Source organism: Sapajus apella, unplaced genomic scaffold, assembly GCF_009761245.1.
Source record: "Sapajus apella isolate SASKATOON/1434 unplaced genomic scaffold, GSC_monkey_1.0 scaffold4, whole genome shotgun sequence".
Taxonomy (NCBI): Eukaryota; Metazoa; Chordata; class Mammalia; order Primates; family Cebidae; genus Sapajus; species Sapajus apella.
Window position 1 is genome coordinate 37914220 of NW_022436944.1, and position 25250 is coordinate 37939469.

Here is a 25250-nt window from a genome sequence, read left to right on the forward strand (position 1 = left end):
TTTCCAACTGTGCAGTTATGCTGTGATAAGCATCAATCTCAGAAGCTTATATCAGCAAAAGCTGATTTATCATTCATGCTTCCTGTCTATCACGAGTTGGCAGGGAGGTTTTGTTCATGGTGAGAGAGGGAAAGAGAGCTGTGGATGGTCCTGCAGTGGCAATATATATACATCACTTTCAGTCAAAACGCACTAGAGAGAATTAGTCATATGATTCTCACAGATGATAGGGACAAGCAGGTGCAATCCTATTAAGTGCCCAGAATGGTTGAGCACTGGCAAAGTGTACTGACTTAACATACTATTTCTTAAAATAGTAAGATAAAATGATTACTTGGAAAACCATGAGCTTTATCTTAATAATTTCTGCCTACTTCCTTCCCCAAAGTTAGCAAATATACTAAATTTTGGATGATTACTTGTATTTTGTCTCTTGGTTCACAGCAGGTCTATGTAGAGAGTTAGACTTACTTTATTTCTATTTTTACTCAACTTCTCAGTTTTAAGTTAAAGTATCATCATAAAGAAAAGCAATTAATTGGTGTTGCAGACTAATCCATATGCCACCAAAATATGATAGAATGCAAATGAAACCTGTCTCCATATGCCTTCCTCATTTGTTATTCTCTTACCCTGGTTCTTCACAGACACGTTCTTTGTACATGCAGATCATCTCCTCTTCTTATTTATTATGCCAATACATTCTACCTTGTTGTATTTTTTAGCTGTTATTTTTAATCTAAGTTATATATAATACTAATATAAGTGTTAATAAAGTAAAATGGTAAATACAATGAAATAGTGCTTCATACAACTGTTCTTTTTATGAAGAACAATTCCTACAATCCCACCCTCTACTTCTTGCTCCCCAGAAATAACCATTTTTAATTCCTTTACCAATTTTGTTTTTTCACCTCTGTATCATTTATGTATTTATGTACTGATCTAGTCTGAGACAAGGTCTTGCTCTGCACGCCAGGCTGGAGTGCAGTGGCAAAATCACCCAGACTCCAGTGATCCTTTTACCCCAGTCTCCTGAGTAGCTGGGAGTACACTTGTGTACAACCATACCTGGCTAATTAAAAAAACTTTTTTTTTTTTTTTTTTTTTTTTTTTAATAAAGATAGGTCTCACTATATTGTTCAGGCTAGTCTCAAATTCCTGGACTCAAGCGATGCTCCCAACCCAGCCTCCCAAAGCGTTGGGATTAGAGGCGTGAGCCACCACAGCTGGCCTTTATCTCTAACTTATCTAGACACTGTTTGATTTCTCTTGAGAATTATTCCAATTTCCCACAATGGAAGATGAAGATTTAGTTGTATTGACCACCACCACCTGCTCCCTCCTCTCCTCATGCAAGCACATCGTTCCTATGCCCCATCTTCTCAATGGGTATTGTGTGATTCTGATTAGATTAATATTCAATAGGCTTACATTATAATGTCTATGTAAATTCTAATCCCAGCTCTGTTATAAGGTTTATCACAACCTTTCTTTCTTTTCCTACACATACTTTGTTTTCCTTTGGGGTTACCAATCATCCTTTTTTGGGGTTAGTTTAGCTTCTATAAAGTTATGACCCAAACTCACACCTAGTTGTAGAAATCTCTCAATTTGTTAAAATACATTAGTCATTCTTCTTCTAATTTTATCTTGTTGAAGAAATCTTTCTGGAACCTTCCAACTTGCTCCCATCTGGGCTTGCTACTACTCTCTGGGTCTGCTATTTAGCAGTGCTATAGTTTTGGGATCTCCCTACATTATTATTATGGGCATCTTTTTGTTTTGCTTTGGATCCTCTATTTCCTAGTTCTCAGGTATTCCTCCTCCTTAGCTTATGTCTTTATTTTTGTACAGCATATTCTCCATTGGATTCCCAGGGTGCATGAGAATAATTTTTTTGAATCTTTAATGTCTAAACATGGCTTTATTTTACCCTCAAAATTAACTACTAGTTTAGCCAGATGTTGAATCTAAGTTAGAAGTAATTTTTTCTCAGAACTTTCAAAGTATTGCTCCATTATCTTGCTTCTGGTGTTGCTACTGAGAAGTCTGTAGCTATTCTAATTCCTCATTCTTTGTTAGAAATCTTTCTTTTCTAACTCTACAAGTCAGTAAGATTCTTTTGTTCACAGATTTCTGAATTTTTTCAGTAATACATCTGAGTGTAGGTTTGTTTTATCTTATGTAGGTAATTCTATGGACTTTTCCTATCTTAAGAATCAGTTATTTTATTAATGGAAAAATTTCTTGAATTGTATTTTCAATATTTCTGTTCTCTGTTCACTCTGAAACTCCTAATTAAATTACTAGGCCACCTCTCTAATTTTCTTATATTTTTCTCTTTTCTATTTGTTTTATATTCTATTCCAGGGGATATTTGCTCAACTTTATCTTCCAATTCTTCTATTGAGTTTTACATTTTAGAAAAATGTATACATTAGAAAAATATAACATTTAGAGAACAAGAAAAAAACTATTAAAATATGACTTTTGTTTTCTTGTTCTGGATAGCCTGTTTCTTCCCAATTGCTATTTTCTGTTTTTGTCTTTCAATATTAAATCCTCTCTTCAAGTATCTGGTGATCCTTGGCTGTCTTGTTCATATAAACAAGTATGAACTAAAAAGCTAAGAGGAAATTCTGTGTTTGAATGGAGCTTGTTAATGGTGGGGTCCACTATAAAGTAACTGGCTGGTTCCTCTGAGCCTAGGGTGATTATGCTTATAGTGTTGTGTGTGTGTGTGTGTGTGTGTGTGTCTCTTGCCTAGAGAAAATCCTTCCAAATCTCCTGCCTGAAAAGCTATCCAAACTGGTACTCTGGGGATGACTGGGGTCTCAAATCTAGCATTTAGTATATTCATTACCCCTTTTCCAGTAGGGTGGTTCACATTGGAGTATACCTGATCTCTCAGGCCACAGATATTCTGTTGTATACTTTTCAGAGAACTAAATTTTCAGTCTTTTGCTAATGTAGGGAAGGGAATCTAATTCCTCTTTCAGAAGCTTCTGACCAGTTGTCATGTCTTCAGTTCTACTTTATCCTCACTTGCAGCTCCTGAGCTTGGGAGAATTTTACAATGTAAATCAAGCTGCTTCTTTTTTTATCTACTGCTGACCTAAGTTTCAGCTTTCTGAGGCTGCTTACTTGTCACCTGTCATCTGTTTTCCAAGTAACAGTATTTTATTGCTATTGTTTTCTCTTTTGTTTTCTTATTCTTTGAGGGTTTATCTTTAACTGCTCTTGTTGTCCCTGCAGTGGAATTTTAGGAGGGAACAGAGTTAACTGCTTGCACTAAAGGTGCCAACTTTAAACTAAAGTTCCTCTCTGCTCTTTTATATACTATAGAATCCCAGTTCCTACATGTTGAAGGGATCCCTAAGAGGGCATGCAGTAAACTCTTTCCTTCAGAGAGCAAACCTGTCTAGGTTACTTACGAATGGAGCTTGGAAGTTGTTTAATGTTGTTTAATTTGCAGATAAGGTGGTTAAAACACCAGAAGTTGAGTGTCTTGCCCTAAGACATACAAAGTCATACAGATAAAGATTGTAATATTCTATTTACTTTAAATAATTATCTCTCAAAGGTTTCACAGTTTATTTTTCTAATTTAGGATAATTTCAGCTATAGCTAGATCATTTTTCTTATTACCTTGGCATTCTCTTCCACTGGGCAGATGAGTTCTTATTAAGACATGAGGTATCAAACTACAGTCATGTGTCACATAATGATGTTTTAATAAATGACAGACCATACATATGATGGTGGTCCTATAAGACTATAATGGAGCTAAAACATTCTATTGTCTAGTGACATCATAGATGTCATAATGTCATAGTGCAATGCATTGTGTGTTTGTGGTGATACAAACCTGTGCTGCCAGTCATATGTAAGTATGGCACATACAATTATGTACAGTTAATAATAATCAATGACCATGTTACTGGTTTACATATTTACTTATACTACTATACTCTTTATCATTATTTTATAATGTACTTCTAGTTATATATATTAAAAAAAGAGTTAACGTTAAAACAGTGTTAGGCAGGTCATTCAGCAAGTATTCTAGAAGAAGGCATTGTTACCACAGAAGATGACAGCTCTAGTGTCACTGCCCCCAAAGACCCTCCAGGGAGACAAAACGTGGAGGTGGAAACAATGATACTGAGGATCCTGACCCTGGGTAGGCCTAACGTGCGTGTCTCCGTTTTTAACAAAAAAGTTTGAAAAGTAAAATAAAGAAATTTTAAAATAGAAAAAAGCTTATAGAAGAAATATTTTTGTACAGCTATAAAATGTATTTGTTTTGAGCTAAATGTTATTACAAAAGAGTCAAAAACTTAAAAAAATTAGAAGTTCATAAAGTAAAAAAGTTACAGTAGGGTAAACTTATTTTGAAGAATTATTTTTTAAATAAATTTAGTGTATCCTAAGTGTACAATGTTTATAAAGTCTACAGTAGTATACAATAATGTCCTAGGCCTTCACATTTACTCACTGCTCAATCACTGACTTGCCCAGTGCCACTTCCAAGCTCCATTCATAAGTGACCTAGACTGGTGTACTGTTTTTTTTTTCCCTGTATACCTTATCTTATATTTTTCTGTATCTTTTATATGTTTAGATACAAAAATACTTATCATTGTCTTATAATTGCCTATAGTATTCAATACAGTACCATGCTATACAGGTTTGTAGCCTAGGAGTAACAGACTATACCATACAGCCTAGGTGTGTAGTGGGCGGTACCATCTAGTTTGTTTAAGTACACTCTATCATGTTTGCACTGTGATGAAATTGCCTAACAACGCATTCCTCAGAATGTATTACTGTTGTTAAGCTATGCATGACTATTATAAAATGTGGTTAAATGTGAAGTTGGCTTATCATAATTTCAGACACAACCAGGTTTTTAAAGCAGTGGATATGCCTTAGATTTTTCCTTTCAAGAAATGTATATAAAAAATTTTACAGGCTGGCTGCAGTGGCTCATGTCTGATCCCAGCACTTGGGGTGGCCGAGGCAGACAGATCACTTGAGCCCAGGAGTTCCAGAGCAGCCTGGCCAAAACCTAAAATGTATTTTTAGGCAAAACCTAAAATGTATTTTTAGTCTCTACTAAAAATACACAAATTAGGCAGGCTTGGTGGCACACACCTGTAATCCCAACTTCTCAGGAGGCTGAGGCATGAGAATCGCTTAAACCCAGGAGGTGGAGGCTGCAGTGAGCTGAGACTGTGAGACTCTGTCTCAAAAAAAAAAGAAGAATTTTACAGAGTATCAAATATAATTTAAATGTAGTTTGTATAGCTTTTTAAATGGTAAATCAATTATTTTTAATTTTCAAGAAATATTTAAAATGGAAAAAACAGCTTGGTTTATTTCATTTCTTTGTTAAATTTTATAAGAAAACACAGGCTTTGACAAAAAGGCATTTGCCGACGGAAAAAAGGACTGGGATTTGGGAAAGATTTAACTTATTTTAAAATTATGCTACTTTTTTTTTTTCCAGTGTAATATAGACTACAACCCTTAAATATTACTAATGTTTAATAATAAAATACTTTTGATAAAATAATTCCTTTTAGTCCATAAAAGTTTTGAGAGCTTTATAAAACTACACACTAACAGAGCTTTCATAAATGCAGCTCTCTATAGAGGAAAATGAAGAATGAAGAGAAAACTCTCCTTAAATACTTACAGATTCTTTTCTGCCCATAGTTTTGCTGTGTGAGCGGGAACGAGAGATGTTGCTAAAAAAGGAATCTTTTTTAGTAGCAGATGAAGGTGGAGAGCCAGTGAATTCTCTTCCTCCAGGCAAACTCTCAACACTTGGAGATGAACTGATGTTTTTAGAACTTTGCCCTGTAAGAAAAATTAAGTAGCAATAATGTAACACCAGACTCTTTCACTAAGCTATTGAACCTACTGCATTTAATAAATGATAATCAGTTATAATACCACTAGGTTGATACTATCAACAAGATGACACTATGAAGTATTAAAATGCATGCATTTTTATGTATCAAAATAGCCACTAGTTTTTTAAAAAACGGCAAAGTATCTACCACTATAGTTTTCTATGTTATTTATACTACAATTATCCAAGCATTGCACACATCAAAAAAGAACTAAAAAAATAAAAATAAAAATGTCAGTAAACAATGGTTAAATGACTAGGTTTTCTTCACTAAAGGAATCATCCCTTAATTATAGAAATCAGAATCTATTATACTGTACTTTATATTAGCAAGATTAAAACATGCAAATCCTTGGCCAAAGTTTTTCAAAAGTGCATCTCTCTTCTTCCCTCTGGTAGGGGGAAGGTGTCACTGAGAATTCAGAATATTAAGATTTTGGCAAAAACCTGAAGAAGGTGAAGTACCTGCTTTGCAGAAAATATGCAAGAACAGCAAGTACTAAGGCCCTCATGCAGTGTTCAAGGAGATCACAAAGTGACCAGTAGCTGGAGCTAAGAGTGAGGAGAAGGGTGAGAGACGAGGTTTGGGGGCAAGCAGGAGATCAGAACAGGCAGGGATTTGTAGACGATTGTGATTACTTTTACTCTGAGAAGGGAAGGTATGGGATGGCATGAGAGCGTTTGAGGAGAGGAGTGACATGATTTGACTTACATTTTAAAAGGATTACTCTGGCTATTGTGTTGAGAACAGAATCAGAGTTGGAAAAGCAAGGGTGAGTCCGGTGGAACAAAGGCAAAAGCAGAGGAGTCAATTTTTGTTCCGGCAAAAATGTAAGTACTCAGAATGGTCATAGCTTGGTAGTGACAGCTGGTCACATTTTGGACAAAACTGGATTTACTGATGAACCCACTAGGAGTATGAGAGAAAGAGAATAGTAAAGTTTAACTTCCAATTTTTAGCCTAAGCAAGAAAAATGATGGAGCCGCTATTATTGAGGTGAGGAAAGCGAAGGGAAGCAGGTTTTAGGAATAAGATCAGCAGTTTAGTTTTAGACCTGCCGAGTCTATGGTGCCTAGTCAGATATCCAAGTAGAGATATCATATAAGCAGTGGGAAATGAGTCTAGATTTCAGGGAAGAGATGTGAGTTAGAGATATAAATTTTGAAGTAAGTACCATAGAGACTGTATTTAAAACCATGATGTTATCAATGGAGAAGGGATAGAGAGAAAGGGATTTAGGCCCGTAGATTGGCCCCTTAGAAACGTTTAAGTTTAAAAGTCAGAGATATCACAAGAAAGCAGCAAAGCTGACTGAGAAGCAGCAGCCAGAGGTAGGAAGAAAATCAAGTAGATAATAATAGATATTGTATAGACTAACCTTCCCCAAATTGGGTCAAAAATTGTTACAATAGTTAGAATAGTTATTATCTACTCCCAATCCCTGGCAGTTCCTGATTGTCCCTGATTTCAAGACAATTTTATTATACTGAAGCTTCCTCTGTATTAAACATCAGGGATTCAGATTAAGTTTCTGTTCTCCCAGAGTACAGAACCTAGGGGTAAAGGAGGTAAATGATAAACCAAGAATGCTAACAAGAATGTTACCTTTCTTAGGAGAGAGCTATTACCTCTTCTGTAGATAGGAGACAGTCAAGCCACATTTCACAAGGAAGTGTGGCAGGTTTGGAGGGCTGATGTATCCCTGTTTAAGGAAATATTTGTGACTTCAAGAAAGATGGTTAGCCGATAGCCTCTAGCTATTAGATTGCTCAGGATCTGCCTCAGGTTTTGAACTAGATCATGCTCTTCTCAGGGTGGTTCCCAGCTAGTGACTAGGAATAAAAGGTCTATCCATTTCCAGTCAACACAGGACTCCTCTAATAGGAAATCTTGGCTGCAGAGTTCCCTGCTGAGCTGGCAGACTTGTTAGGTCCGCATCATGGTCTGTCCCCATCCCTCTGACCAACTCTAATGCCTCCTCTTTTATTTTCACATGTTATTCCCCCAATAAACTTTCTGTATGTCTAATTCCATCTCAGGGTCTGCTTCCTGAAGAATTCAACCTGTAATGCAAGATATTGGAGCTCAGCCTTGAAGGACTCCTGAAGTTAGGAAAGAGTAGAGAACCGGCCCCAAGGCCTAGAAGTATCCTATGCTTACTTCAGGCCTAGACTATGAAAATTTCACCTAGGCCTTTATTTCTTCCCTTCTCTGCCTCCATGTTTGCCATTCACCACCAGGACTTTAGGCTTTAACTTCTCTGGGTTACCTTTTCATGGTAGTAATCTTAATAGCACAGGGTCCTAGAATATTAGAAGTGAAAAAGATCTCAAGAACCATTTTCTCTTTTTAAAATTATCCCAATGATATGCAAATACACTTTCATTATAAATAAACTGTGAATATAACACTTAGAGATATAATTCATATGTCATAACATTCACCTTTTAAAATAACACAAATCTGTGTTTTTTAAAGTACATTTACAGAGATGCATGACCACCACTATCTACTTTTAGAACAACTTAATCACCCAGAAAAGAAAACTCATGGCCATTAGTTATTTCCAATATGCCCTTTTTTCCCGTAGTCCTTGGAATCACAATCTACTTCTGGCTCTATGAATTCACCTTTTCCAGATATGTCATATAAATGGAATGAAACTATATGTGGTCTTCTGTGACTGGCTTCTCTTGGGACAGTGCTTGAAAGTTCATCTGTGTTCTAGCATGTATTAGCACTTCATTACTTTACATTGCCAAATAATATTCCACTGTATGTGTATACCACATGTGGTTTATGTACTCATCAGCTGATGAACATTTAGCTTATACCCATTTTTGGCTATTATGAATAATGCTGCTATAAATATTCCTGTATAAGATTTAATATGGATATATGTCTCCCTTTGTGTCAGGTAGATATTTCGAAGTGGAACTGGTGGGTCAATATGGTAACTCTGCATTTAGCAGTTTCAGAAACTGCCACAGTTTTCAAAAGTGACTACACCATTTTTACATTTCCACCAGTACTGCATAAGGGTTCCAATTTCTCCACATGCTTGTCAACACTTACCATCAGCTATCTTTTTCATTTCAGCCATTCTAGTGAGTGTGAGATAGTGTCTCATTGTGATTTTGATTTGCAATTTTCCAGTGACTCATGATATTTAGCATGGTTTTCAGGTGCTTATTAGACACTCATCTTCTTCAGATAAATGTTTATTCAAATTTTTTGCCCATTTAAAAAATTGGGGTATTTGCCTTTTTATTTTTGAGTTTTAAGTGTCCTTCATGTGTTCTGGGTGCAAGTTCCTTATCAAATATATGATTTGCAAAAACTTCTTCTGTTATATGCATGTCTTTTCACTTTCTTAATGATATCCTTTGAAGCCCAAAACTACTTAATTGGATGAAGTCTCATCTACCTATTTTTTCTTTTGTTGCTTGTACTTATGGTGTCATATCTAAGAAACCACTCCCCAAACTGAGGTCATGAAGATTTACTCACGTTTTCTTCTAAGAGTGTTATAACTCCTGCATTTAATTCTATGACTTGAGTTAATTTTTGTACACAGTATGAAGTAGTAGCTCAAGTTCATTCTTCTGCATGTGGATATCCAGTTATCCCAGAACTATTTGTAAAAAAGACTACTCTTCCCACAAAAATATTCTTGGCACCTGTGGTGAATATCAACTTATCATAATCTCAACTGTACTCCATTTACATATGATGATCTTTTTGTGAGTATCACATTGTTTTGATTAAAATACTATTAACAAGTTTTGATATCAAGACACGTGAGTTCTCCAGCTTTGTTCTCTTTCAAGGTTGTTTTGGCTACTGGAGGTACTTTGGATTTCCATATGAATTTTAGGATCAGTTTGCCAATTTCTCCAAAAAATACATCTGGGATTTTGATAGGGATTACAGTGAATATAAAAGAGAAAAATGGGCATCTCATTCTCCGGATTTTCCTTTTCAGTTTTTGGCTAGCCTCTGATTTTCCTGTTAAATTTTTGGCTAGCATGTTGTTTTCTCCAACTGGTAATGCTGCCTTAGGCAGCTGTAATGTTTAATAATTCCAATGATTTCAACATACACTTAAGGATAGGGTTTCTAAGCAGGGTCTGAATAAGGTCAACTAGAGACAAGCCCTATGAGTGGGCTCTGGGGAGCTGCTGGACATGTCAAATGGTGACAATTCACTGGGAATAGAATGTTTAGGGTACTCCAGATACATTCGGCCTCCTGCTGTAGTTATAAGGTTACTAGTTTTCAAAGCTACTGTAGAGTTGAAAAGAGGTGATGAGAACAGGGAAAGCTAACATGCCATAAAACTCACTGTTCTTACTAAGATTCAGCCATTATTCCTTTGGTTAACTTCCGGAATTCTGAAAAAGTTGATTTTGATAATTTTTGTCACTGTTCTTAACGATTTTATGGAGGAACAGATTTTCAGGGGTCCTTGCCATTCTACTCCGCAAGTGCTTCTCTCTGCTGACTTGCTTTCTGAACCTACCTTGATCTTGGAAATCTATGTTATACGTCCTCTTTTTAAGAGCTGTAAGGAAAAATTTTTGTAGCACTCTTGAGTAGTCATTTAGGTTTCTTCTAATGTTTTGCTATTCCAAACAAAACATCAATTAATATTTTAAAAAGGTACATCTTTAGGCACAAACAACATGCTAGCCAAAAATTTAACAGGAAAATCAGAGGCTAGCCAAAAACTGAAAAGGAAAATCTGGGGAATGAGATGTCCATAAGGGGCTTTGAAAAGTTCCAACACATTCCTGGGATTCTAAAAGACCACGCATGTGTACATTATTGTGCACACATCCAGGGAAGACTTGAGAAGGGGATAATCTCTCTCAACTCTGAGTGGAGAGAGATTCTACAAGGTAGAATTATGTAAGTGGAACTGCTACGTATAACTAAATGCACATTTTAAATTTAGATAAATAATTCCAAATTGCCTTCTCTTAAGAGTTTAACAATTTATAAGTCTGTCACAATTTCTGAAGCCCTATCATCTCTGTGGATACTGGATATGATGTGATATTTTATGTATGTGTGCGTGTATGCACATGTGTTTATATGTAAATGTAACATGACATTATATCTTATCTACTCATCTATTTATGTGGTTAATTAGATAGAGGAGGATTTCACTATTTTAGCTTAAAGTTTTCTGATAACTACAGATGCTGAATATCTTTTAACATATTTACAGCCCATTTTAAAGTCCTTTGAGAACTCTCTGCTCATTTTACTTTTCAAAACAGATTCAGGAAAGTTTTTTCTAAATTCTGGAAATTAATCCTTTCTGTCTATGTCTACTTTTTCTTTTATGCCTTTCATTTCTATGGTCCTGCTTAGGAAGGCATTTATTACCCTAAGATAATATATTGGAATATAATTTAGGTATTTATTATAAATCTAGGTTCTTCCTTTGTTCTTTTCATAAATTTCTACTTTTTTCCATGAATTTTTCCTTTCATGAATTTTCTCCTTGCTCTTTGGAACTCCTTAAGCCAGTGGCTTTTATTGCCTTGGAGGGGATGGAAAATAAGAGCTAAACAAAAGGACAGCATAGTTTTGAATTTGAATTACTTTTAAAAGGCCATAGAACAAAAGACAAATCAAGAAGCCAAGGCATTTTGATTCTCAAGGTTTTTTTGGCAAAATGAAAAAAAATCCATCTTTTTATAAGTTTACGTAACTGAACTTATTCATCCCTTCAAAGTCTGTATTATTCACTTACAACCTCTAGGGCTAGCGACTTTTTAAAGGAACTGCTGTAATAACTTTTGGGATTTTTTTCTTTTTGTTCCCTTCTAAAGAATTTCTACTTCTTCTTGGGTCAATTTTCTTCTTCTTGGGATAATTTGTATCTTCCTTTAAAAAACCATATGGGAGGCAGAATAATGCCCAAGCCTTTAATTCCTAGAGTCTATGAATTTGTTACCCCACATGGCAGAAGAGACTTTGCAGGTATGATTAAGGTTAAGGATGCTGAGATGGAGAGAGTATCTTGGGTTATCACGGTGGGCCAATCTAATCCTATGAGTTCTTAAAGTCTTTAAGAGGAAGGCAGAAGAATGAGTTAGACAGCTCAGACTCAAGAAAGAGGAGAGAGTTCAAACATGAGAAGGGCTTGGCCTGGTGTTGCTGGCCTTAAGGATGGAGAAATGGGGCCATAGCCAAGGAATATGTTATCCTCCAGAAGCTAAGAATGGGTCTCAGTTGACAAACACAGGGAAATGAGGACTTTGGTCTTATGGTCAAAGGAACTGAATTCTGTCACCATAGCAAATCAACAAGGAAACAGATTCTCCCCAGAGCCTCCTGACACCTTGATTTTAGCCTAGCGAAACCTGGGTCAGACTTTTGACCTAGAGAACTGTTAAACAATAAATCTGCATTGTTTACATCACTGTTGGTGGTAATTTTTACGTCAGCAAGAGAAAACTTTGTCTACATTTTTAACTTAGAAAGTTATATATAGTAGTCTTTTACAACAACTTATCCTTCTTCTGTATCTTCAGTTATTTCACAATTTTTATTTTAAATGTATTAGTGTTTTTCTCTCATTTATTCTTGATCAGAATTACTAAATGTTGGATTACTTCAGTTTTTAAAGAATTACCTTTTGATTTCACTCATGTAATCTGTTTTATTATGTGCTGTTCATCTTTTCTTTTATCCTTATTCATCCCTTTACTTAATTTAGTTGTATTTTGATGTTCGCTTTCTATCTTCTTGAATTGTATGTTTAGATATTTTACAAGAAACAAGTCTTTCTTGTTTTTTAATAATTGCATTTCTTCTGAGTTGCCTTTTATCTTTCGGGGTTTTGGTATTTGGCACTATCAGTATCATGAACTTCTACATTTGTAATTTTTAAACATTTCCTTATTAATTCAAGAGTTCTTTAGAAGAATGATTTTACCTTTACAAGTGATGTGTGTGTATACAAAATAAATATTTACGAGTGGGGAGGGTAGCTGGTCTGTTGGTAGACCTAAATTTTTACATGTCCCCAAATGTCTATTCTTTTTTCCCATTTGAATGTTAGCTTGGCTGAGAAGAAGATTCTAGCTCAAAACAACTTCTCCTCAGAACTTTGAAAACAAACTCAAATGTCTTCTGGCCTTTGGTTTTTCTGATGTCTATCTGATGATTATCTTAAAAACAAATATTTTGTTTGTTCTCTCTGGAAACTTTTAGAGTTTCCTTGAAGTTTTGTAAATCTTTTATGGGGTTCCTAGGGTGTGTCATTTTTACTTTCATCCTGTTTATGAGATTTCTTTTTTTTTTTTTTTCAATCTCCGGGCCAATATCTTTCTTCAGCTCTGGGAAATCTTCTTTCTTACTCCTTCGATATTATGCTCTACTTATGATCTCTAGACTCTCAATAGTTGACATTACAGTTCAGTTTCTGAGTTAATCTAAAATTCCAGGTGGAGCATTAAATTTTTTTATATTCCTAGAAAAAGTTAGAATTTGGGGGACCATCGTAACTTCCTTCATTTTCTTCCAAAATGAAAACAATTGTTGTGAGCAGCTGTATCTATGAAATCTTACAATATTTAGTTGCCTTGAATATTTTCTGAAGGGGGAAAGGCATTATATATCCAATCTAATTATATGAAATTTGCATATAAAATTCTATCAAAATCTGTTGAAAAGCTTTTCCATTCAAAAGAAATTACAATAAAACAAATCTTCTGAAGCTTTCCTGGTCTGTATAAATCAACTGTTTTCATGTTGAAATTATATTAAGACCCAAAACCTTTTCTTTGATTCTAGATTTTATATATATCGTAGCTGGGTACTATTCATTTCTTTTCCCCTAATCTTTCCTACATATATATTTCCCTAGTTTGCTTACTACCCCCACAAAAAAAAAATCAGAAAATTAGAATACATTACAGCTATGTGATAGTTGCAAAATGTCTGTCCATGCACATATCTGGACCTTTACATATAGTATTTTAATGACACTGTGAGATGCTTATGTATGAGAAAATTGAGGCTCAGATGCTTTAAGTTACTTGCTCAAGAACGAAGTTACGAATACAGCTAGAAATATCATAAGTTAAACCCAGATTTGTCCAAACTTGCCCAGCTGAGTGTGGTGGCTCACGCCTGTAATTCCAGCACTTTGGGAAGCCAAAAAGGGTGGATTACCTGAGGTCAGGAGTTCAAGACCAGCTTGACCAACATGGCAAAACCCCATCTCTATTGAAAATATCAAGATTAGCCGGGCATGGTGGTGTGTGCCTGTAATCCCAGCTACTCAGGAAGAATCAAGAGAATCCCTTGAACCCTTAGTCCCACCTACTTGGGAAAAAGCAGAAGAATTGCTTGAACCCTGGAGGCAGAGGTTGCAGTGAGTTAAGATCGCATCACTGCATTCCAGACTGGGTAACAGAGCGAGACTCCATCTCGAAAAAAAAAAAAAAAAAGAAAGCAAAACAAAACAAAAGCAAAGACTATGCCAATATATATAATTACATTTCTCAATCCTGCCGAATGACTCCAAGGAGTTCTTGTTTCAAAACGACAAAATAATTTTGGAAATAGGTCTTTCTACCCAATTTTTAGGATACATATTTTGAAAATAGCTTTTCCTAGGAACAGAAAATACCTGATGCTTCTTATTTTCAATTACTAGTGTTCCTGCTTATATTACAATGGACAAATTTTGCTAAGGACAGGAAATGTGGTTATTACCAGTTTCACCTGCTGGGAAAAAAGCTAGCACAGTGCCTGCACATTGTGGGGCTACAATAAATGTTTGCTGATGTCCAATCTGGAATATCTGAAAATAACTATGTACACCGATGCTGCTCAAAAGAAATATAATGTGAGCCATGCATGTCATGTTTAATATTTTAGTATCCACATATAAAAAGTAAATAAAGATAAAATTAATTTTAACAATCTATTATCAGCCTGACATGTAGACAAAAAATTATTGACAAATTTCACATTCATTTTTTTCATACTGTCTTCAAAATGCAGTGCGTGTTTTATACTTGCAACATACATTTCGAGTGCTGGGTATGGCTAGAGGATACAATATTAGACAAAGGGTGTAAACTAAACAACAGTCATGTTTTTCATAACATGAAGGTTATTACATTTTGTGACTATCATAAGAAAATAAGGTAACGATATGTCTGGGAGAAATCTTTAGAATATCTGCTTTAATAAGTTAGCTTATCAATTATTTATTATACGAGAATAATTAAACATCCAGAAAGAATTTGAAGGCATTTGTTCCCTTGAGGGGCAACAACATCCAGAGGTTTCTTTTGCAGCTATTATCCTGCTTAGTAAACTTCCTTTTCAGTGACAATACTCAGATCAGCTCTTATCAAAACTTATCAGTGAATTATAAAATTTCAAATTCATGGTAATATTATACATTTCACTTCAAAAACATATGTTTCTCCTCAATTATAAAAATTAGCTTACTAACATATTTTTGTGCCCTCTGGGAACACAAACATTCAGACCCTTAAGAAAATGGGAGTCAGCAGAACTTATTCCCAAAAGGATGATAGAGAGCACAGTCTACCCTCCCTGCCAGCAGGTTCTACACCTGGAGATTTAACCAACGGATCCAAAGTAACAAATATATATATATAGGTATACACACACACATATATACAAATATATATAGTAACAGGCCCTGCGCAGTGGCTCATACCTATAATCTCAGCACTTTGGGAGGCCGAGGCAGGTGGATCACCTGAGGTCACGAGTTTGAGACCAGCCTAACCAACATGGAGAAACCCCATCTCTACTAGAAATACAAAATTAGCTGGGTGTGGTGGTGCATGCCTGTAATCCCAGTTACTCGGGAGAGAGGCAGGAGAATCACTTGAACCCAGGAGGCAAAGGTTGCCATCAGCTGAGATAGTGTCATTGCACTCCAGCCTGGGCAGTAAAAGTGGAACTCTGTCTCAAAAAAAAAAAAAAAAAAAAAAAATTAGCTGGGCCTGGTGGCACATGGCTGTAATGCCAGCTATCAGGAGGCATGAGAATTGCTTGAACCTGGGATGCAGAGGTTGCAGTGAGCTGGGAGCACGCCATTGGACTCTAGCCTGGGTGACAAAGCGAGACTCAGTCTCAAAAAACAAAAAACAAACAAAAAAACCCAACTAACCAAACAATACAACAACACAAACAGTACAGGCTGGGTGCAGGGCCTCCCGCCTATAATTCAGCACTTTGTGAGGCCAAGCAGGAAAATTCCCTGAGCTCAGGAGTTTGAGACCAACCTGGGCAACATAGTGAGACCTCATTTCTACAATAAAAATGAAAAATTAGCCAGGTATGATGGTGTACACCTTCAGGTGTGCTGAAGATGGAGAATCACCTGAGCCCAAGAGGTAGAGGCTGTAGTGAGTCATGACTGCACCACTGCACTCTGGTCTGGGCAACAGAGTGGGACCTTCTCAAAAACAACAACAACAACAACAAACCCTGTATAACATAGCATTTACATTGTATTCGGTATTATTAAGTAATCTAGAGAGGAAGTATAGAGAAGAATGCGCATAGGTTATGTGAAAATACTATACCATTTTACATAAGAAACTTGAGCATCTGTGGATTTTGGTATCCACAGAGGTCCTGGAACCAGTCCCCCACAGATACTGAGGGAAAACTGTATTTCCTCTGGAGATACATAGGAAAAGCCCAGGTACCTAGAGTAGTCTTGCCTCAAGACAAAAGGAAGCACTATCAGACTTCTCTGCCTTTTTCATGTCTAGTATGCACAGACTCTGATCACATTTGTATGGCACACTGGGGTAAATGGATGAGGGCTCATCCAGGCTTCCCCTGGACAGCTCCTGAGCTGAGAGGTCAGTATTCTCAGCAAGCTTATAACCCATAAGTTACACAGTGGTTCCAAAGCTCTCTGTATACTGTTTTTTGTTTTTGACAAAGAAAGGAACAGCATGAAATATTTTTGTTGCACTAAAATTTAAAGCCTATTCTTAGAGGCACATTCTTAAATATGCTGCTGTGGGGCCCTGCCCAATTCCCTCTTCAGGTCCAAGGCACTTATTTACCCCAGCTGCTGGAAATGCTGGCTGTTGATGGCCCTCATGAGCTCTTCTCTGGAAACTGCCCAAAGCTAAAGAGGGTTTCCTTGCCCAAGGTCATGCCCTTTCCCTGGGAATTAACTCCAATCCAGTTACTGGTTTGAGTTGACAAATAAAAGCTGGCCCCCTTGCCTCAAGGTGGACAATCAAGAGGACTACACTAGCCCCAGAGCTCCGGCAGCGCCTGCAAAGCGGTTTAGCTCTCCCTCTGCCCAGTGTTGCTTCTTTCACTCACTAGGTATTGGGATGCTGCTCAATGAATGTCTTAACCACGAATCTCTGTCTCACAGTTTGGTTCTCAGAATTTCTGACCCATGACATTTATTTAAAATTATTTTAGATTTTAAGGCATTCTTAAATACATTAGGTATACAGTAGGCTCATTCTTAAGCCATCTCAGGTGTGCATGTATTAATGCAGGTATGTAGTCTTTCATTCATGACCAAACATCAGGGAACAAGCCCTATGCAGACTGATCTTATGAAATACCTACAGAATGCTCTGTCTAGCACTGGGGATGGGAGGATGAACATAACAGAAGCTCTTAAGAAACTCCCAAAATAGCCATACAGGAAAATACAGACTTGCATGCACACTAACCTACAACCCTAGGTAACAAAAGTGAACATTGAAGTACACACAATAGCACTTTGTGTGCACAAAAGGGGGAGTGTCCGATCTTATCTCAGACAATTAAAGTGTGAGCTAGATCTTCAAACCCCAAGAGGAGGAGGAGGAGGTGGTGGCTCAGGGAGGGTCCTTTCTAGTGGAGAACACAGTATTTTCAAAGGCATTGTACAAGAAACATCTAGCTTAATCAGGGCCTGATTAAAACCTTTAGTGTTCCTTGCTATCAATATGCAATTGAAAATGATATCAGTATCAAAGTAAAAAGAAAGATTAAGTTCAACAGAATGTTCTAAAAAAATTGATTATTTCAATGCTTTTGGGGTAGGATCAAATATTAAATTTTTTCTAAAGTTGAAGGTACCCCATATACACCATGGAATTCTACACAACCATAAAAAAGAACATCATGTCCTTTGTAGAAACACGGATGGAGCTGGAGGCCATTATCTTTAGCAAACTAACACAGGAACAGAAAACCAAATACCACATGTTCTCATGTATAAGTAGGAGATAATGATGAGAACTCATGGACACAGAGAGGAGAACAGCAGACACTGGGGCTTACCTGAATGTGGAGGGTGGGAGGAGGGAGAGGATCAGAAAAATAACTATTGGGTACTAGGTTTAGAACTGGGTGATGAAATAATCTGTATAGCAAACCCCCATGACACAAGTTTACCTATGTAACAAGCCTGTACATGTACCACTGAACCTAAAATTTAAGTTTCTTTTAAAAAAACAAAGTTGCTGGTACCCTAAACATGAGCTTAGTTTCCCTCTTGGTCATCCAGTCCAGTCCTAGGGAGTGGAGGACAGTGAGAAGATGAGGCCAAATCAAGGGTCTGCCAGATCACGAAGAGCTCCTTATACTCATATTGAGGGGTCTGGCCTTTATCTCATTGGTGGATGATGGCAATTACCACAGATTTTAAGCCAGAAAATTGAGCAAGGATTATAAGGACTTGGTTGAGTGAGCCATCTGTTGCACTGTCCAGGCAAGAGATTATGGGCTTAAACTGAGGCTGTGGTGGTAGATTTGAGAGATGTTTACAGGGTAGAATTCCCCAAGCCAATACCTGTTGAGTCAGACACAGCTAGGACTGAGTCTGAACTCAGTTGATACCTAGTTGCGTGGCCTTGAACAAGTCACTGACCCTCCACTGCCCATAGTTCTCATCGACAAGTGGCTCTGTGCCCTAAATGACAATGTAAAAGGTTTAGTGTGGCACCTAGCATAAGCTCTGGATTTGGATGGCTTCCAAATCCAGGGCACACATAGTTTAATAAGCAGTACTCTGGGTTGTGGATTCACAAGTCCTCTCTTGATAGGATTACTCTCCTGCTGAAACCTCTCCTGGTAGGACACTGGCTGCACTTCTCAATGATTTCCCACAAATTTCAGCTAACTCGCACTAGGTACAGGACCATCATATATGTGTCATTTAAGACTGCCTGGCAGAGCCACTGATATCCAGGCCACAGTCTGCTTATTAAGTCTTGTGCCCTGGTGTGAGTGGTGTGAGCTACATCTGCACAGAAGCAGTTATCTTTTTTTTTTTGTAAGTTGTACAGAGTTACTGTTTGGATAAGACACAGCTATGTCTAGCTATCTTATGTCCTTCCTTCATTCTCTTTCCCTCTCTGGAACACTCAAAGTATTATGCCCTGTGTGTTCTGTGGCAACGGAGATAACTTGTCAAGAGCCTAAAATGACTGAATGGATTTCTTAGGCATCAGTGGGGATTCTTGACTCCCAAAATGGCTGGGAGAGAAGGAAAGAGGAAGGAAAAATAATGCTTATTAAGCTCCTACCATGTCCCATAATAATATTTTAGTGGATTTTCTCTTAGTAAACTCAATGGGAATAAGAAAAGGGCGTGGGTGTGTTTCTAAATAGACAGGCAGAACCCTAGTATACCTGAGGCCAGCGGAGGAAGGTGGACACTGGACACCCAAAGGCAAAATGTTCAGGAGGCCAGGAGGTCTCCAGGGGGCCTTGCTGGAAAGTTATAGCTTAGAAGAGCAGGAAGGGAAAAGCCTGGAAACCCCTGTGCTGTGGCCACAGAAAGGGGATAACCTTGACTTTATATAGTGACCAAGACAAAGAGTCATCTGGGCCCTATATAGTAACAGTTTGTTTCCGGGCACACTTGAGTGATAAGACAGCAAGAAGGCAACTGTCTACTAATTAAAGACATGCATCTTGCTGCCACAAAAGTGAGCGGAAGAAGGTTGTACTTGAAGCCCCTGCAATAGACATTCTCTAGCCTAACCACAAAAGTCAAACACTCTTGGATTGGGTACTTGCATGCAGACATGTGCTTTTAGAATATCAGAAGTAATAAGGAAAGAGGTGTATGGAATGAGCTCCTTCATTATTTGATTCTGAAAGAGAGGTATAACGGTGCTATCATCACCACTACCTGAGCAGGTAGCACTCTAGTGCCCTCACTATGCAACAGGTGCTGTGATGATGTCCAGCAACAACCCTTGAAGTAGCTGCTCTTATTCTCTCTTTACAAGTAAGAGGTTAAGTAACTTCCCCAGGTCATCCAGCAAGGCAGTGATGGAGCCTGAATTCAAACGCAGGCTTGACTCGGGAGCCATGCTAGGCAAAGCTGTATTGCCCTCCCCCTCTCATAAGGGTTGTGCCAAGTGGGCTGATGTAAATGTGACCTAAAATTAGATTAAAGCAAAATGGAATGAGGCCTTTTCAAAGTAAAGGGCAAATTCTGATCTTGTTTTCAGTCCAAAAACAACTCATTTATTCAATGTCTTTTGGAATAGATGTTCCACAAAAATGCATTTTCTAGCTAACCAATGCTTCCCCAATTTCATTTTACATATATTTCTCTGCCTTAAAGTGACTATACTGAACATAATGGAACTACTTGTTGTGCTTCAGGTCTATCACATCTTAACAATAACCAGAGCAGCCAATCAATATAGTGCCAACTATGAGGACCATTTTTTTGATGTTTTTTTCCCTCACTCTTGTGAGTGGAAGCTGTCTGTTTTTCTTGTCATTACTGTCTTACTCTGGTTGACCTAGTATCCCTCTCCTTGTTCTACCAACTTGCTGCTTTTCATCGACACTGGGACATTTTTGTTGGTGCTTTCTCCTTGATGCTCCAGAGAGAGTTACCTCTAAATAAGTGAGCTCTTACCATATTAATGTGACTCCCACATTATGCCTCCATTTAATATGTATTTATTTTCTCCTGGAAGGTATCACAAGAAACTTACCAATGGTTTACCCTTGGGGAAATGGGCTGGCAAAACGGTGGGAGGAGAAAATGGAGGGCACCTCCCCTTTTTCAGGTACTTTTAATTAATTGGAATCATCTAATGTAATATATTTTAGTTTTATCTTAAGAATATCAACAGTGGTTACCTGGAAAGGAAGGTTTTTTTTTTTTTACCTGTTTATATTTAAAACAATTTGATGTTATAAAGATATTTGTGTGTATGTGTGTGCATATTTACATCCATAACACAAATAAATATATACAAATATAAATTTTAAAGATGCCTATGGAAATTATTTAAGAAATCTGAATTTCTTTCCTAATGGTCTATTGTATGTTAATACCTAAATCTAGTCATCCTCCATGGGAGATTGGTTTCAGGACTGCTGTGCATACCAAAATCTGAGGATGCTATAGTCTCTTATATAAAATGGCAGTAGTATTTTCAAATAATCTATGCATATCCTCCCTTATACTTTATGTCATCTCTGGATTATGTATAATACCTAATACAATGTAAATGCTATGTAAATGGTGGTTATACTATACTGTCTAGGGAATTATAAGAAAATGTCTGTACATGTTCAGTAGAGACTCATTTTTTTTTTTTCTAAATATTTTTGACCTGTAGTTGGTTGAATCCAGAGATGTGAAGCCCATGAATACAGAGGGCTGACTGTACTTCTGTTGTTATAAATTCTGGATTCTCTTAAAAAATACCATGTGTCTTGTGTGTGTACCAGTGTTTAAAGCTTTTTGATTTGTGAATAAATTCCTAAATATCTCTTGACAAAGGTTTCTGGGGGTAAACATGTAATTTCTAAAACTAATTTTGAAGAACCTTACTGAGTGAAGTCGTTGAAAAACAAAGTCTGCTGTGGCTTTTTTTTGTGTGTGTGATTGCAGCCTGCACTATAAGATATAAAATGCAACTTTTGAATAATTCTCTAAAAATTACTTATTATCTAAATTGTGGGATCTCACTTTACATTCAGGTTGTTTCTCAAAAATAAAAGCCCATGTAACTGCTGTGTTAAAAGTGAAAGAGACAAACATAAAATCTCATAAAAAAAGACTATAATCAAAGAATCATCAAAAGTATTGATACTTACTTTAATTTTTGAAATTGACTTCATTGCTTTGAAAAAGACACTTGGGAAAGTCTAAACAGTTTACTTCCCTGACACTGATTATATTAAGCATACATAGAACTTTTTTTTTTTTTTGCTGCTACCACTATTTTGGTTTACTTCTACTTTCCCTTGCTTCTTGGCACTCTTCAGGAAGTATGTTGAGGAAGACAAAAAGTGACTTCCCCAAATCAGGTAGGTGTACTCTCATTGCTTATCATTGTCAAAATCATCACCACAGACTAAAAGCTGTTTGTGATTCACATCTATTAATGTAGCAGGAACTTTCCTTATCAGACTGATATAATCTCTGTTAGAGTATGGGAGGCAGATTCGATTCTGAATAGGGTATCTAGTAAAAGAGCTGGTTCTCGACTATGTAGGCTTAACTGGGTCATCTAAAGTAAAGGTCATGCCCAAACAACCAGATAAAGCTGTAGGGAAAGCCAAGGGACCAATGAAAACAGAGCTTGACACACAGCAGGCACTCAATAAATACCTGTTGAATAAATGAATGAGATAATTCTACTCATAAAACACAAGGTATTTGGACAAAACAACATAACTTCCCTCTTCGAAGTTCTATTTAAACAGTTACATTGCTCCTGTGTCTCTGGTCTATAGGAAAAAAATGGATTCAGCAATAGCATAGAAGCAGAAGTCAGAATATCTAAGCAAGCCAACCCTCAGCTTTTCTTTCCATAGGTATAAGTTGGGCTCCATATCCCATGTCTTGCAAAGAAGCCAGAGATCTACTCTGTAGCAATTAACATTGGGACACCAAAACACATGTTAAAAAGCTGTCTGTGGGGCTCAGAATTTAATTTTAGGAAACAAATTTAAGTCTTGTAAATTCTCGCCATATAAGATGATCACATTAATATTCATCTAAGTGCAAAGCTAAAGATAAATCCTGTAGACATAATCTGCCTTTCCTCTTGTCCATGCTTTTATACTCCTTTATTATGTAGATCATTTAACAGACAGCAAGAGTGAACAGCTCTTCATGGAATCCTTGAGCTAGAAAAGCTCTTAAAGTTCATCTGTTTCAATTACCAGAATACTGCCAGAAACTATACCTGTGAGACACAGAACTATATATAGAAATGAAAGCTTACTCCTCTATTGCCACAATGTGGTGGTTTTTTGTTTTTTAAGTTAACCCAATACATCAATCTCTTAATCACAACCCATTCTTTTCTGTTCTCTATAAAAAAGTTTGGATAATATGAGGCCGTATCATTATTAAAACAGTATTTTAATATTCCTAGCATGACTATATTATGTGGATATTTTAAATTAAGAGAAATATGATGTGGATTTTAATTAATACTGCTATCATTTTAGTCTGAATTGGAGTAGAAGATTCTTAAAGTTACTCTAGGCTTCCATTTAACACAGGAATCCTCTCTATGGCATATTTCATCTAAAAGACTGCATAATAAAAGATGAATGCAGCCACTTTAAATATTTATATGTTTTAAAATTGCACAGGAGGTGGATAACTTTTGTATTTATTTAAAAACTACATTTTTTTCTACATTTTGAACAAATGGATATGATAAACATTCTTTTTTAAAAACCATTGCCAATTACCATATATGAAGATTTGCTACAATGTACTTTGTGTTAATATAATTCATAATTCAAAGGCTATACTTAAAAACATTTCAAAATCAGGTTGTAATTTTTCAGGTAGAACATAAGTATTTCTGGCTAATTATAGCACATAAGATGTCTAATTTCAGAACTAATTGGTCAAATACTGTCACAGAGCACCAGTGTAACAAAAAGGACACCTCAGTGTTAGCTGGCACACTAAGTATAGTGTGTTAAAATAACCACAAAATATAGGGTGAATCATAGATTGCAAAGAGGCTTGTGCAAACCTAATAGAAAACCCACATCACAGCCATATTCGGCATCACCAAGGTATGACATGAAAAGGGACTTTTGTTCTAAACAATAGTGCCACTCAGTGGCTGAACAATGGTAGTGAATTGAAAACAGTATGAATGGAGGGTGGGCAAAAAGAAAAATGGAATTTTGGAGTAGGCAATAATAATACTGTAGGCAAAGATAAAGAAAAACTATGTTGTTATGGTAACTGTACCTTGGAGGTCAGTTAGAGTCTGGACAGGAACAGAAACCTGAGCATCGCTTCCTGTAACTACATCGCCTGGATTTCATAAGAAAAAATAATTAGATTTCATGAAAAGGAAATAATCAACTTCACTTTTCTTTTATACTGAATGTTCTAATACTTTAATCAAATTACTAAAAAGATAGTACAAACAAAAATAATGCACAAGCTTAGAAAAATTAATATAAAATATTTTTAAAGAAAATAATCTTTAAAGCATGTTTCCTAAAAGTGTTTTATGTTTGTTTTTCTTAAAGAAATCACAAATAAACTTCAACTAGTCTAGAGTATAAGAATCAAAAGATTTTGCTGAGCATATTTCATGATGCTACAAATACTGGTGTGATTTTATATTTTTTCTTTCATCTAAAAGTAAGTTATATGTCATTTATTTAAAAATAGGCATTCTTTTGAAATTGATTTCCTCCTATATCAGACAAAATTTATTTTTAACTAAACTTGAAACCAACTTCTTCAGTGATAAGATAAGGACCTAAATAAGTTCTAATTTCATATTAAGTAATGAAAAGATTTCTTAAGTTACCACATGTACTTATAAATGTCAACATGCAAAAATAAATCTGTGAACCGCATACCCTTAACTTGATATACTTATTACAGGCAAGATTTCATTTACAAATTGGACTTATAGTAAGTGCTTAAAATAATGACATGTTCAAATTCAAAAAGCAATTTAAAATATAGACAAAGGAAACAGAAAAAAAAAAAAAAACCAAGTGCATTTTAAGAACATAAGAAAGGAAAAGGAGCATAACAGGAAATCTCAGAAGAACCTGAGTTGCACTGACATTTGGAAGGAAGATGTTTTGGTTCTTTGATTTCCTTCCTGGATGACAAAGTTCAACACTAAGCATAGTTTCTGTCATCAGAATCATCCTCTGGATATATCACCATCTGAAGGCCTATGCTATTTTCAGACTAACAAGCTAAAGAAAAAAGCATTTAAAAAAAGCATCATATTTTCTATGTATGATCATTTATGATTAATAGACTTGTTTCCCCTTTAGCTTTTATATAATATATATGGT

General features: G+C 36.3%; 1 protein-coding gene across 9 annotated transcripts in view; it reads right to left on the minus strand.

The window, feature by feature from the left end:
• The window catches only part of TBC1D5 (TBC1 domain family member 5), a 557272-nt gene that overhangs the window by 45915 nt on the left and 486107 nt on the right, over positions 1-25250 (minus strand). For 8 of the 9 annotated variants that reach the window (XM_032259250.1, XM_032259257.1, XM_032259262.1 and 5 more), the window contains 2 exons: positions 24172-24237; positions 5705-5868 (listed from right to left, as the gene is read on the minus strand). In XM_032259250.1, coding sequence (XP_032115141.1) covers positions 5705-5868; positions 24172-24237 — 230 coding nt within the window. The remainder of the gene's footprint in view (positions 1-5704; positions 5869-24171; positions 24238-25250) is intronic. The other variant, XM_032259280.1, reaches the window with a different exon arrangement.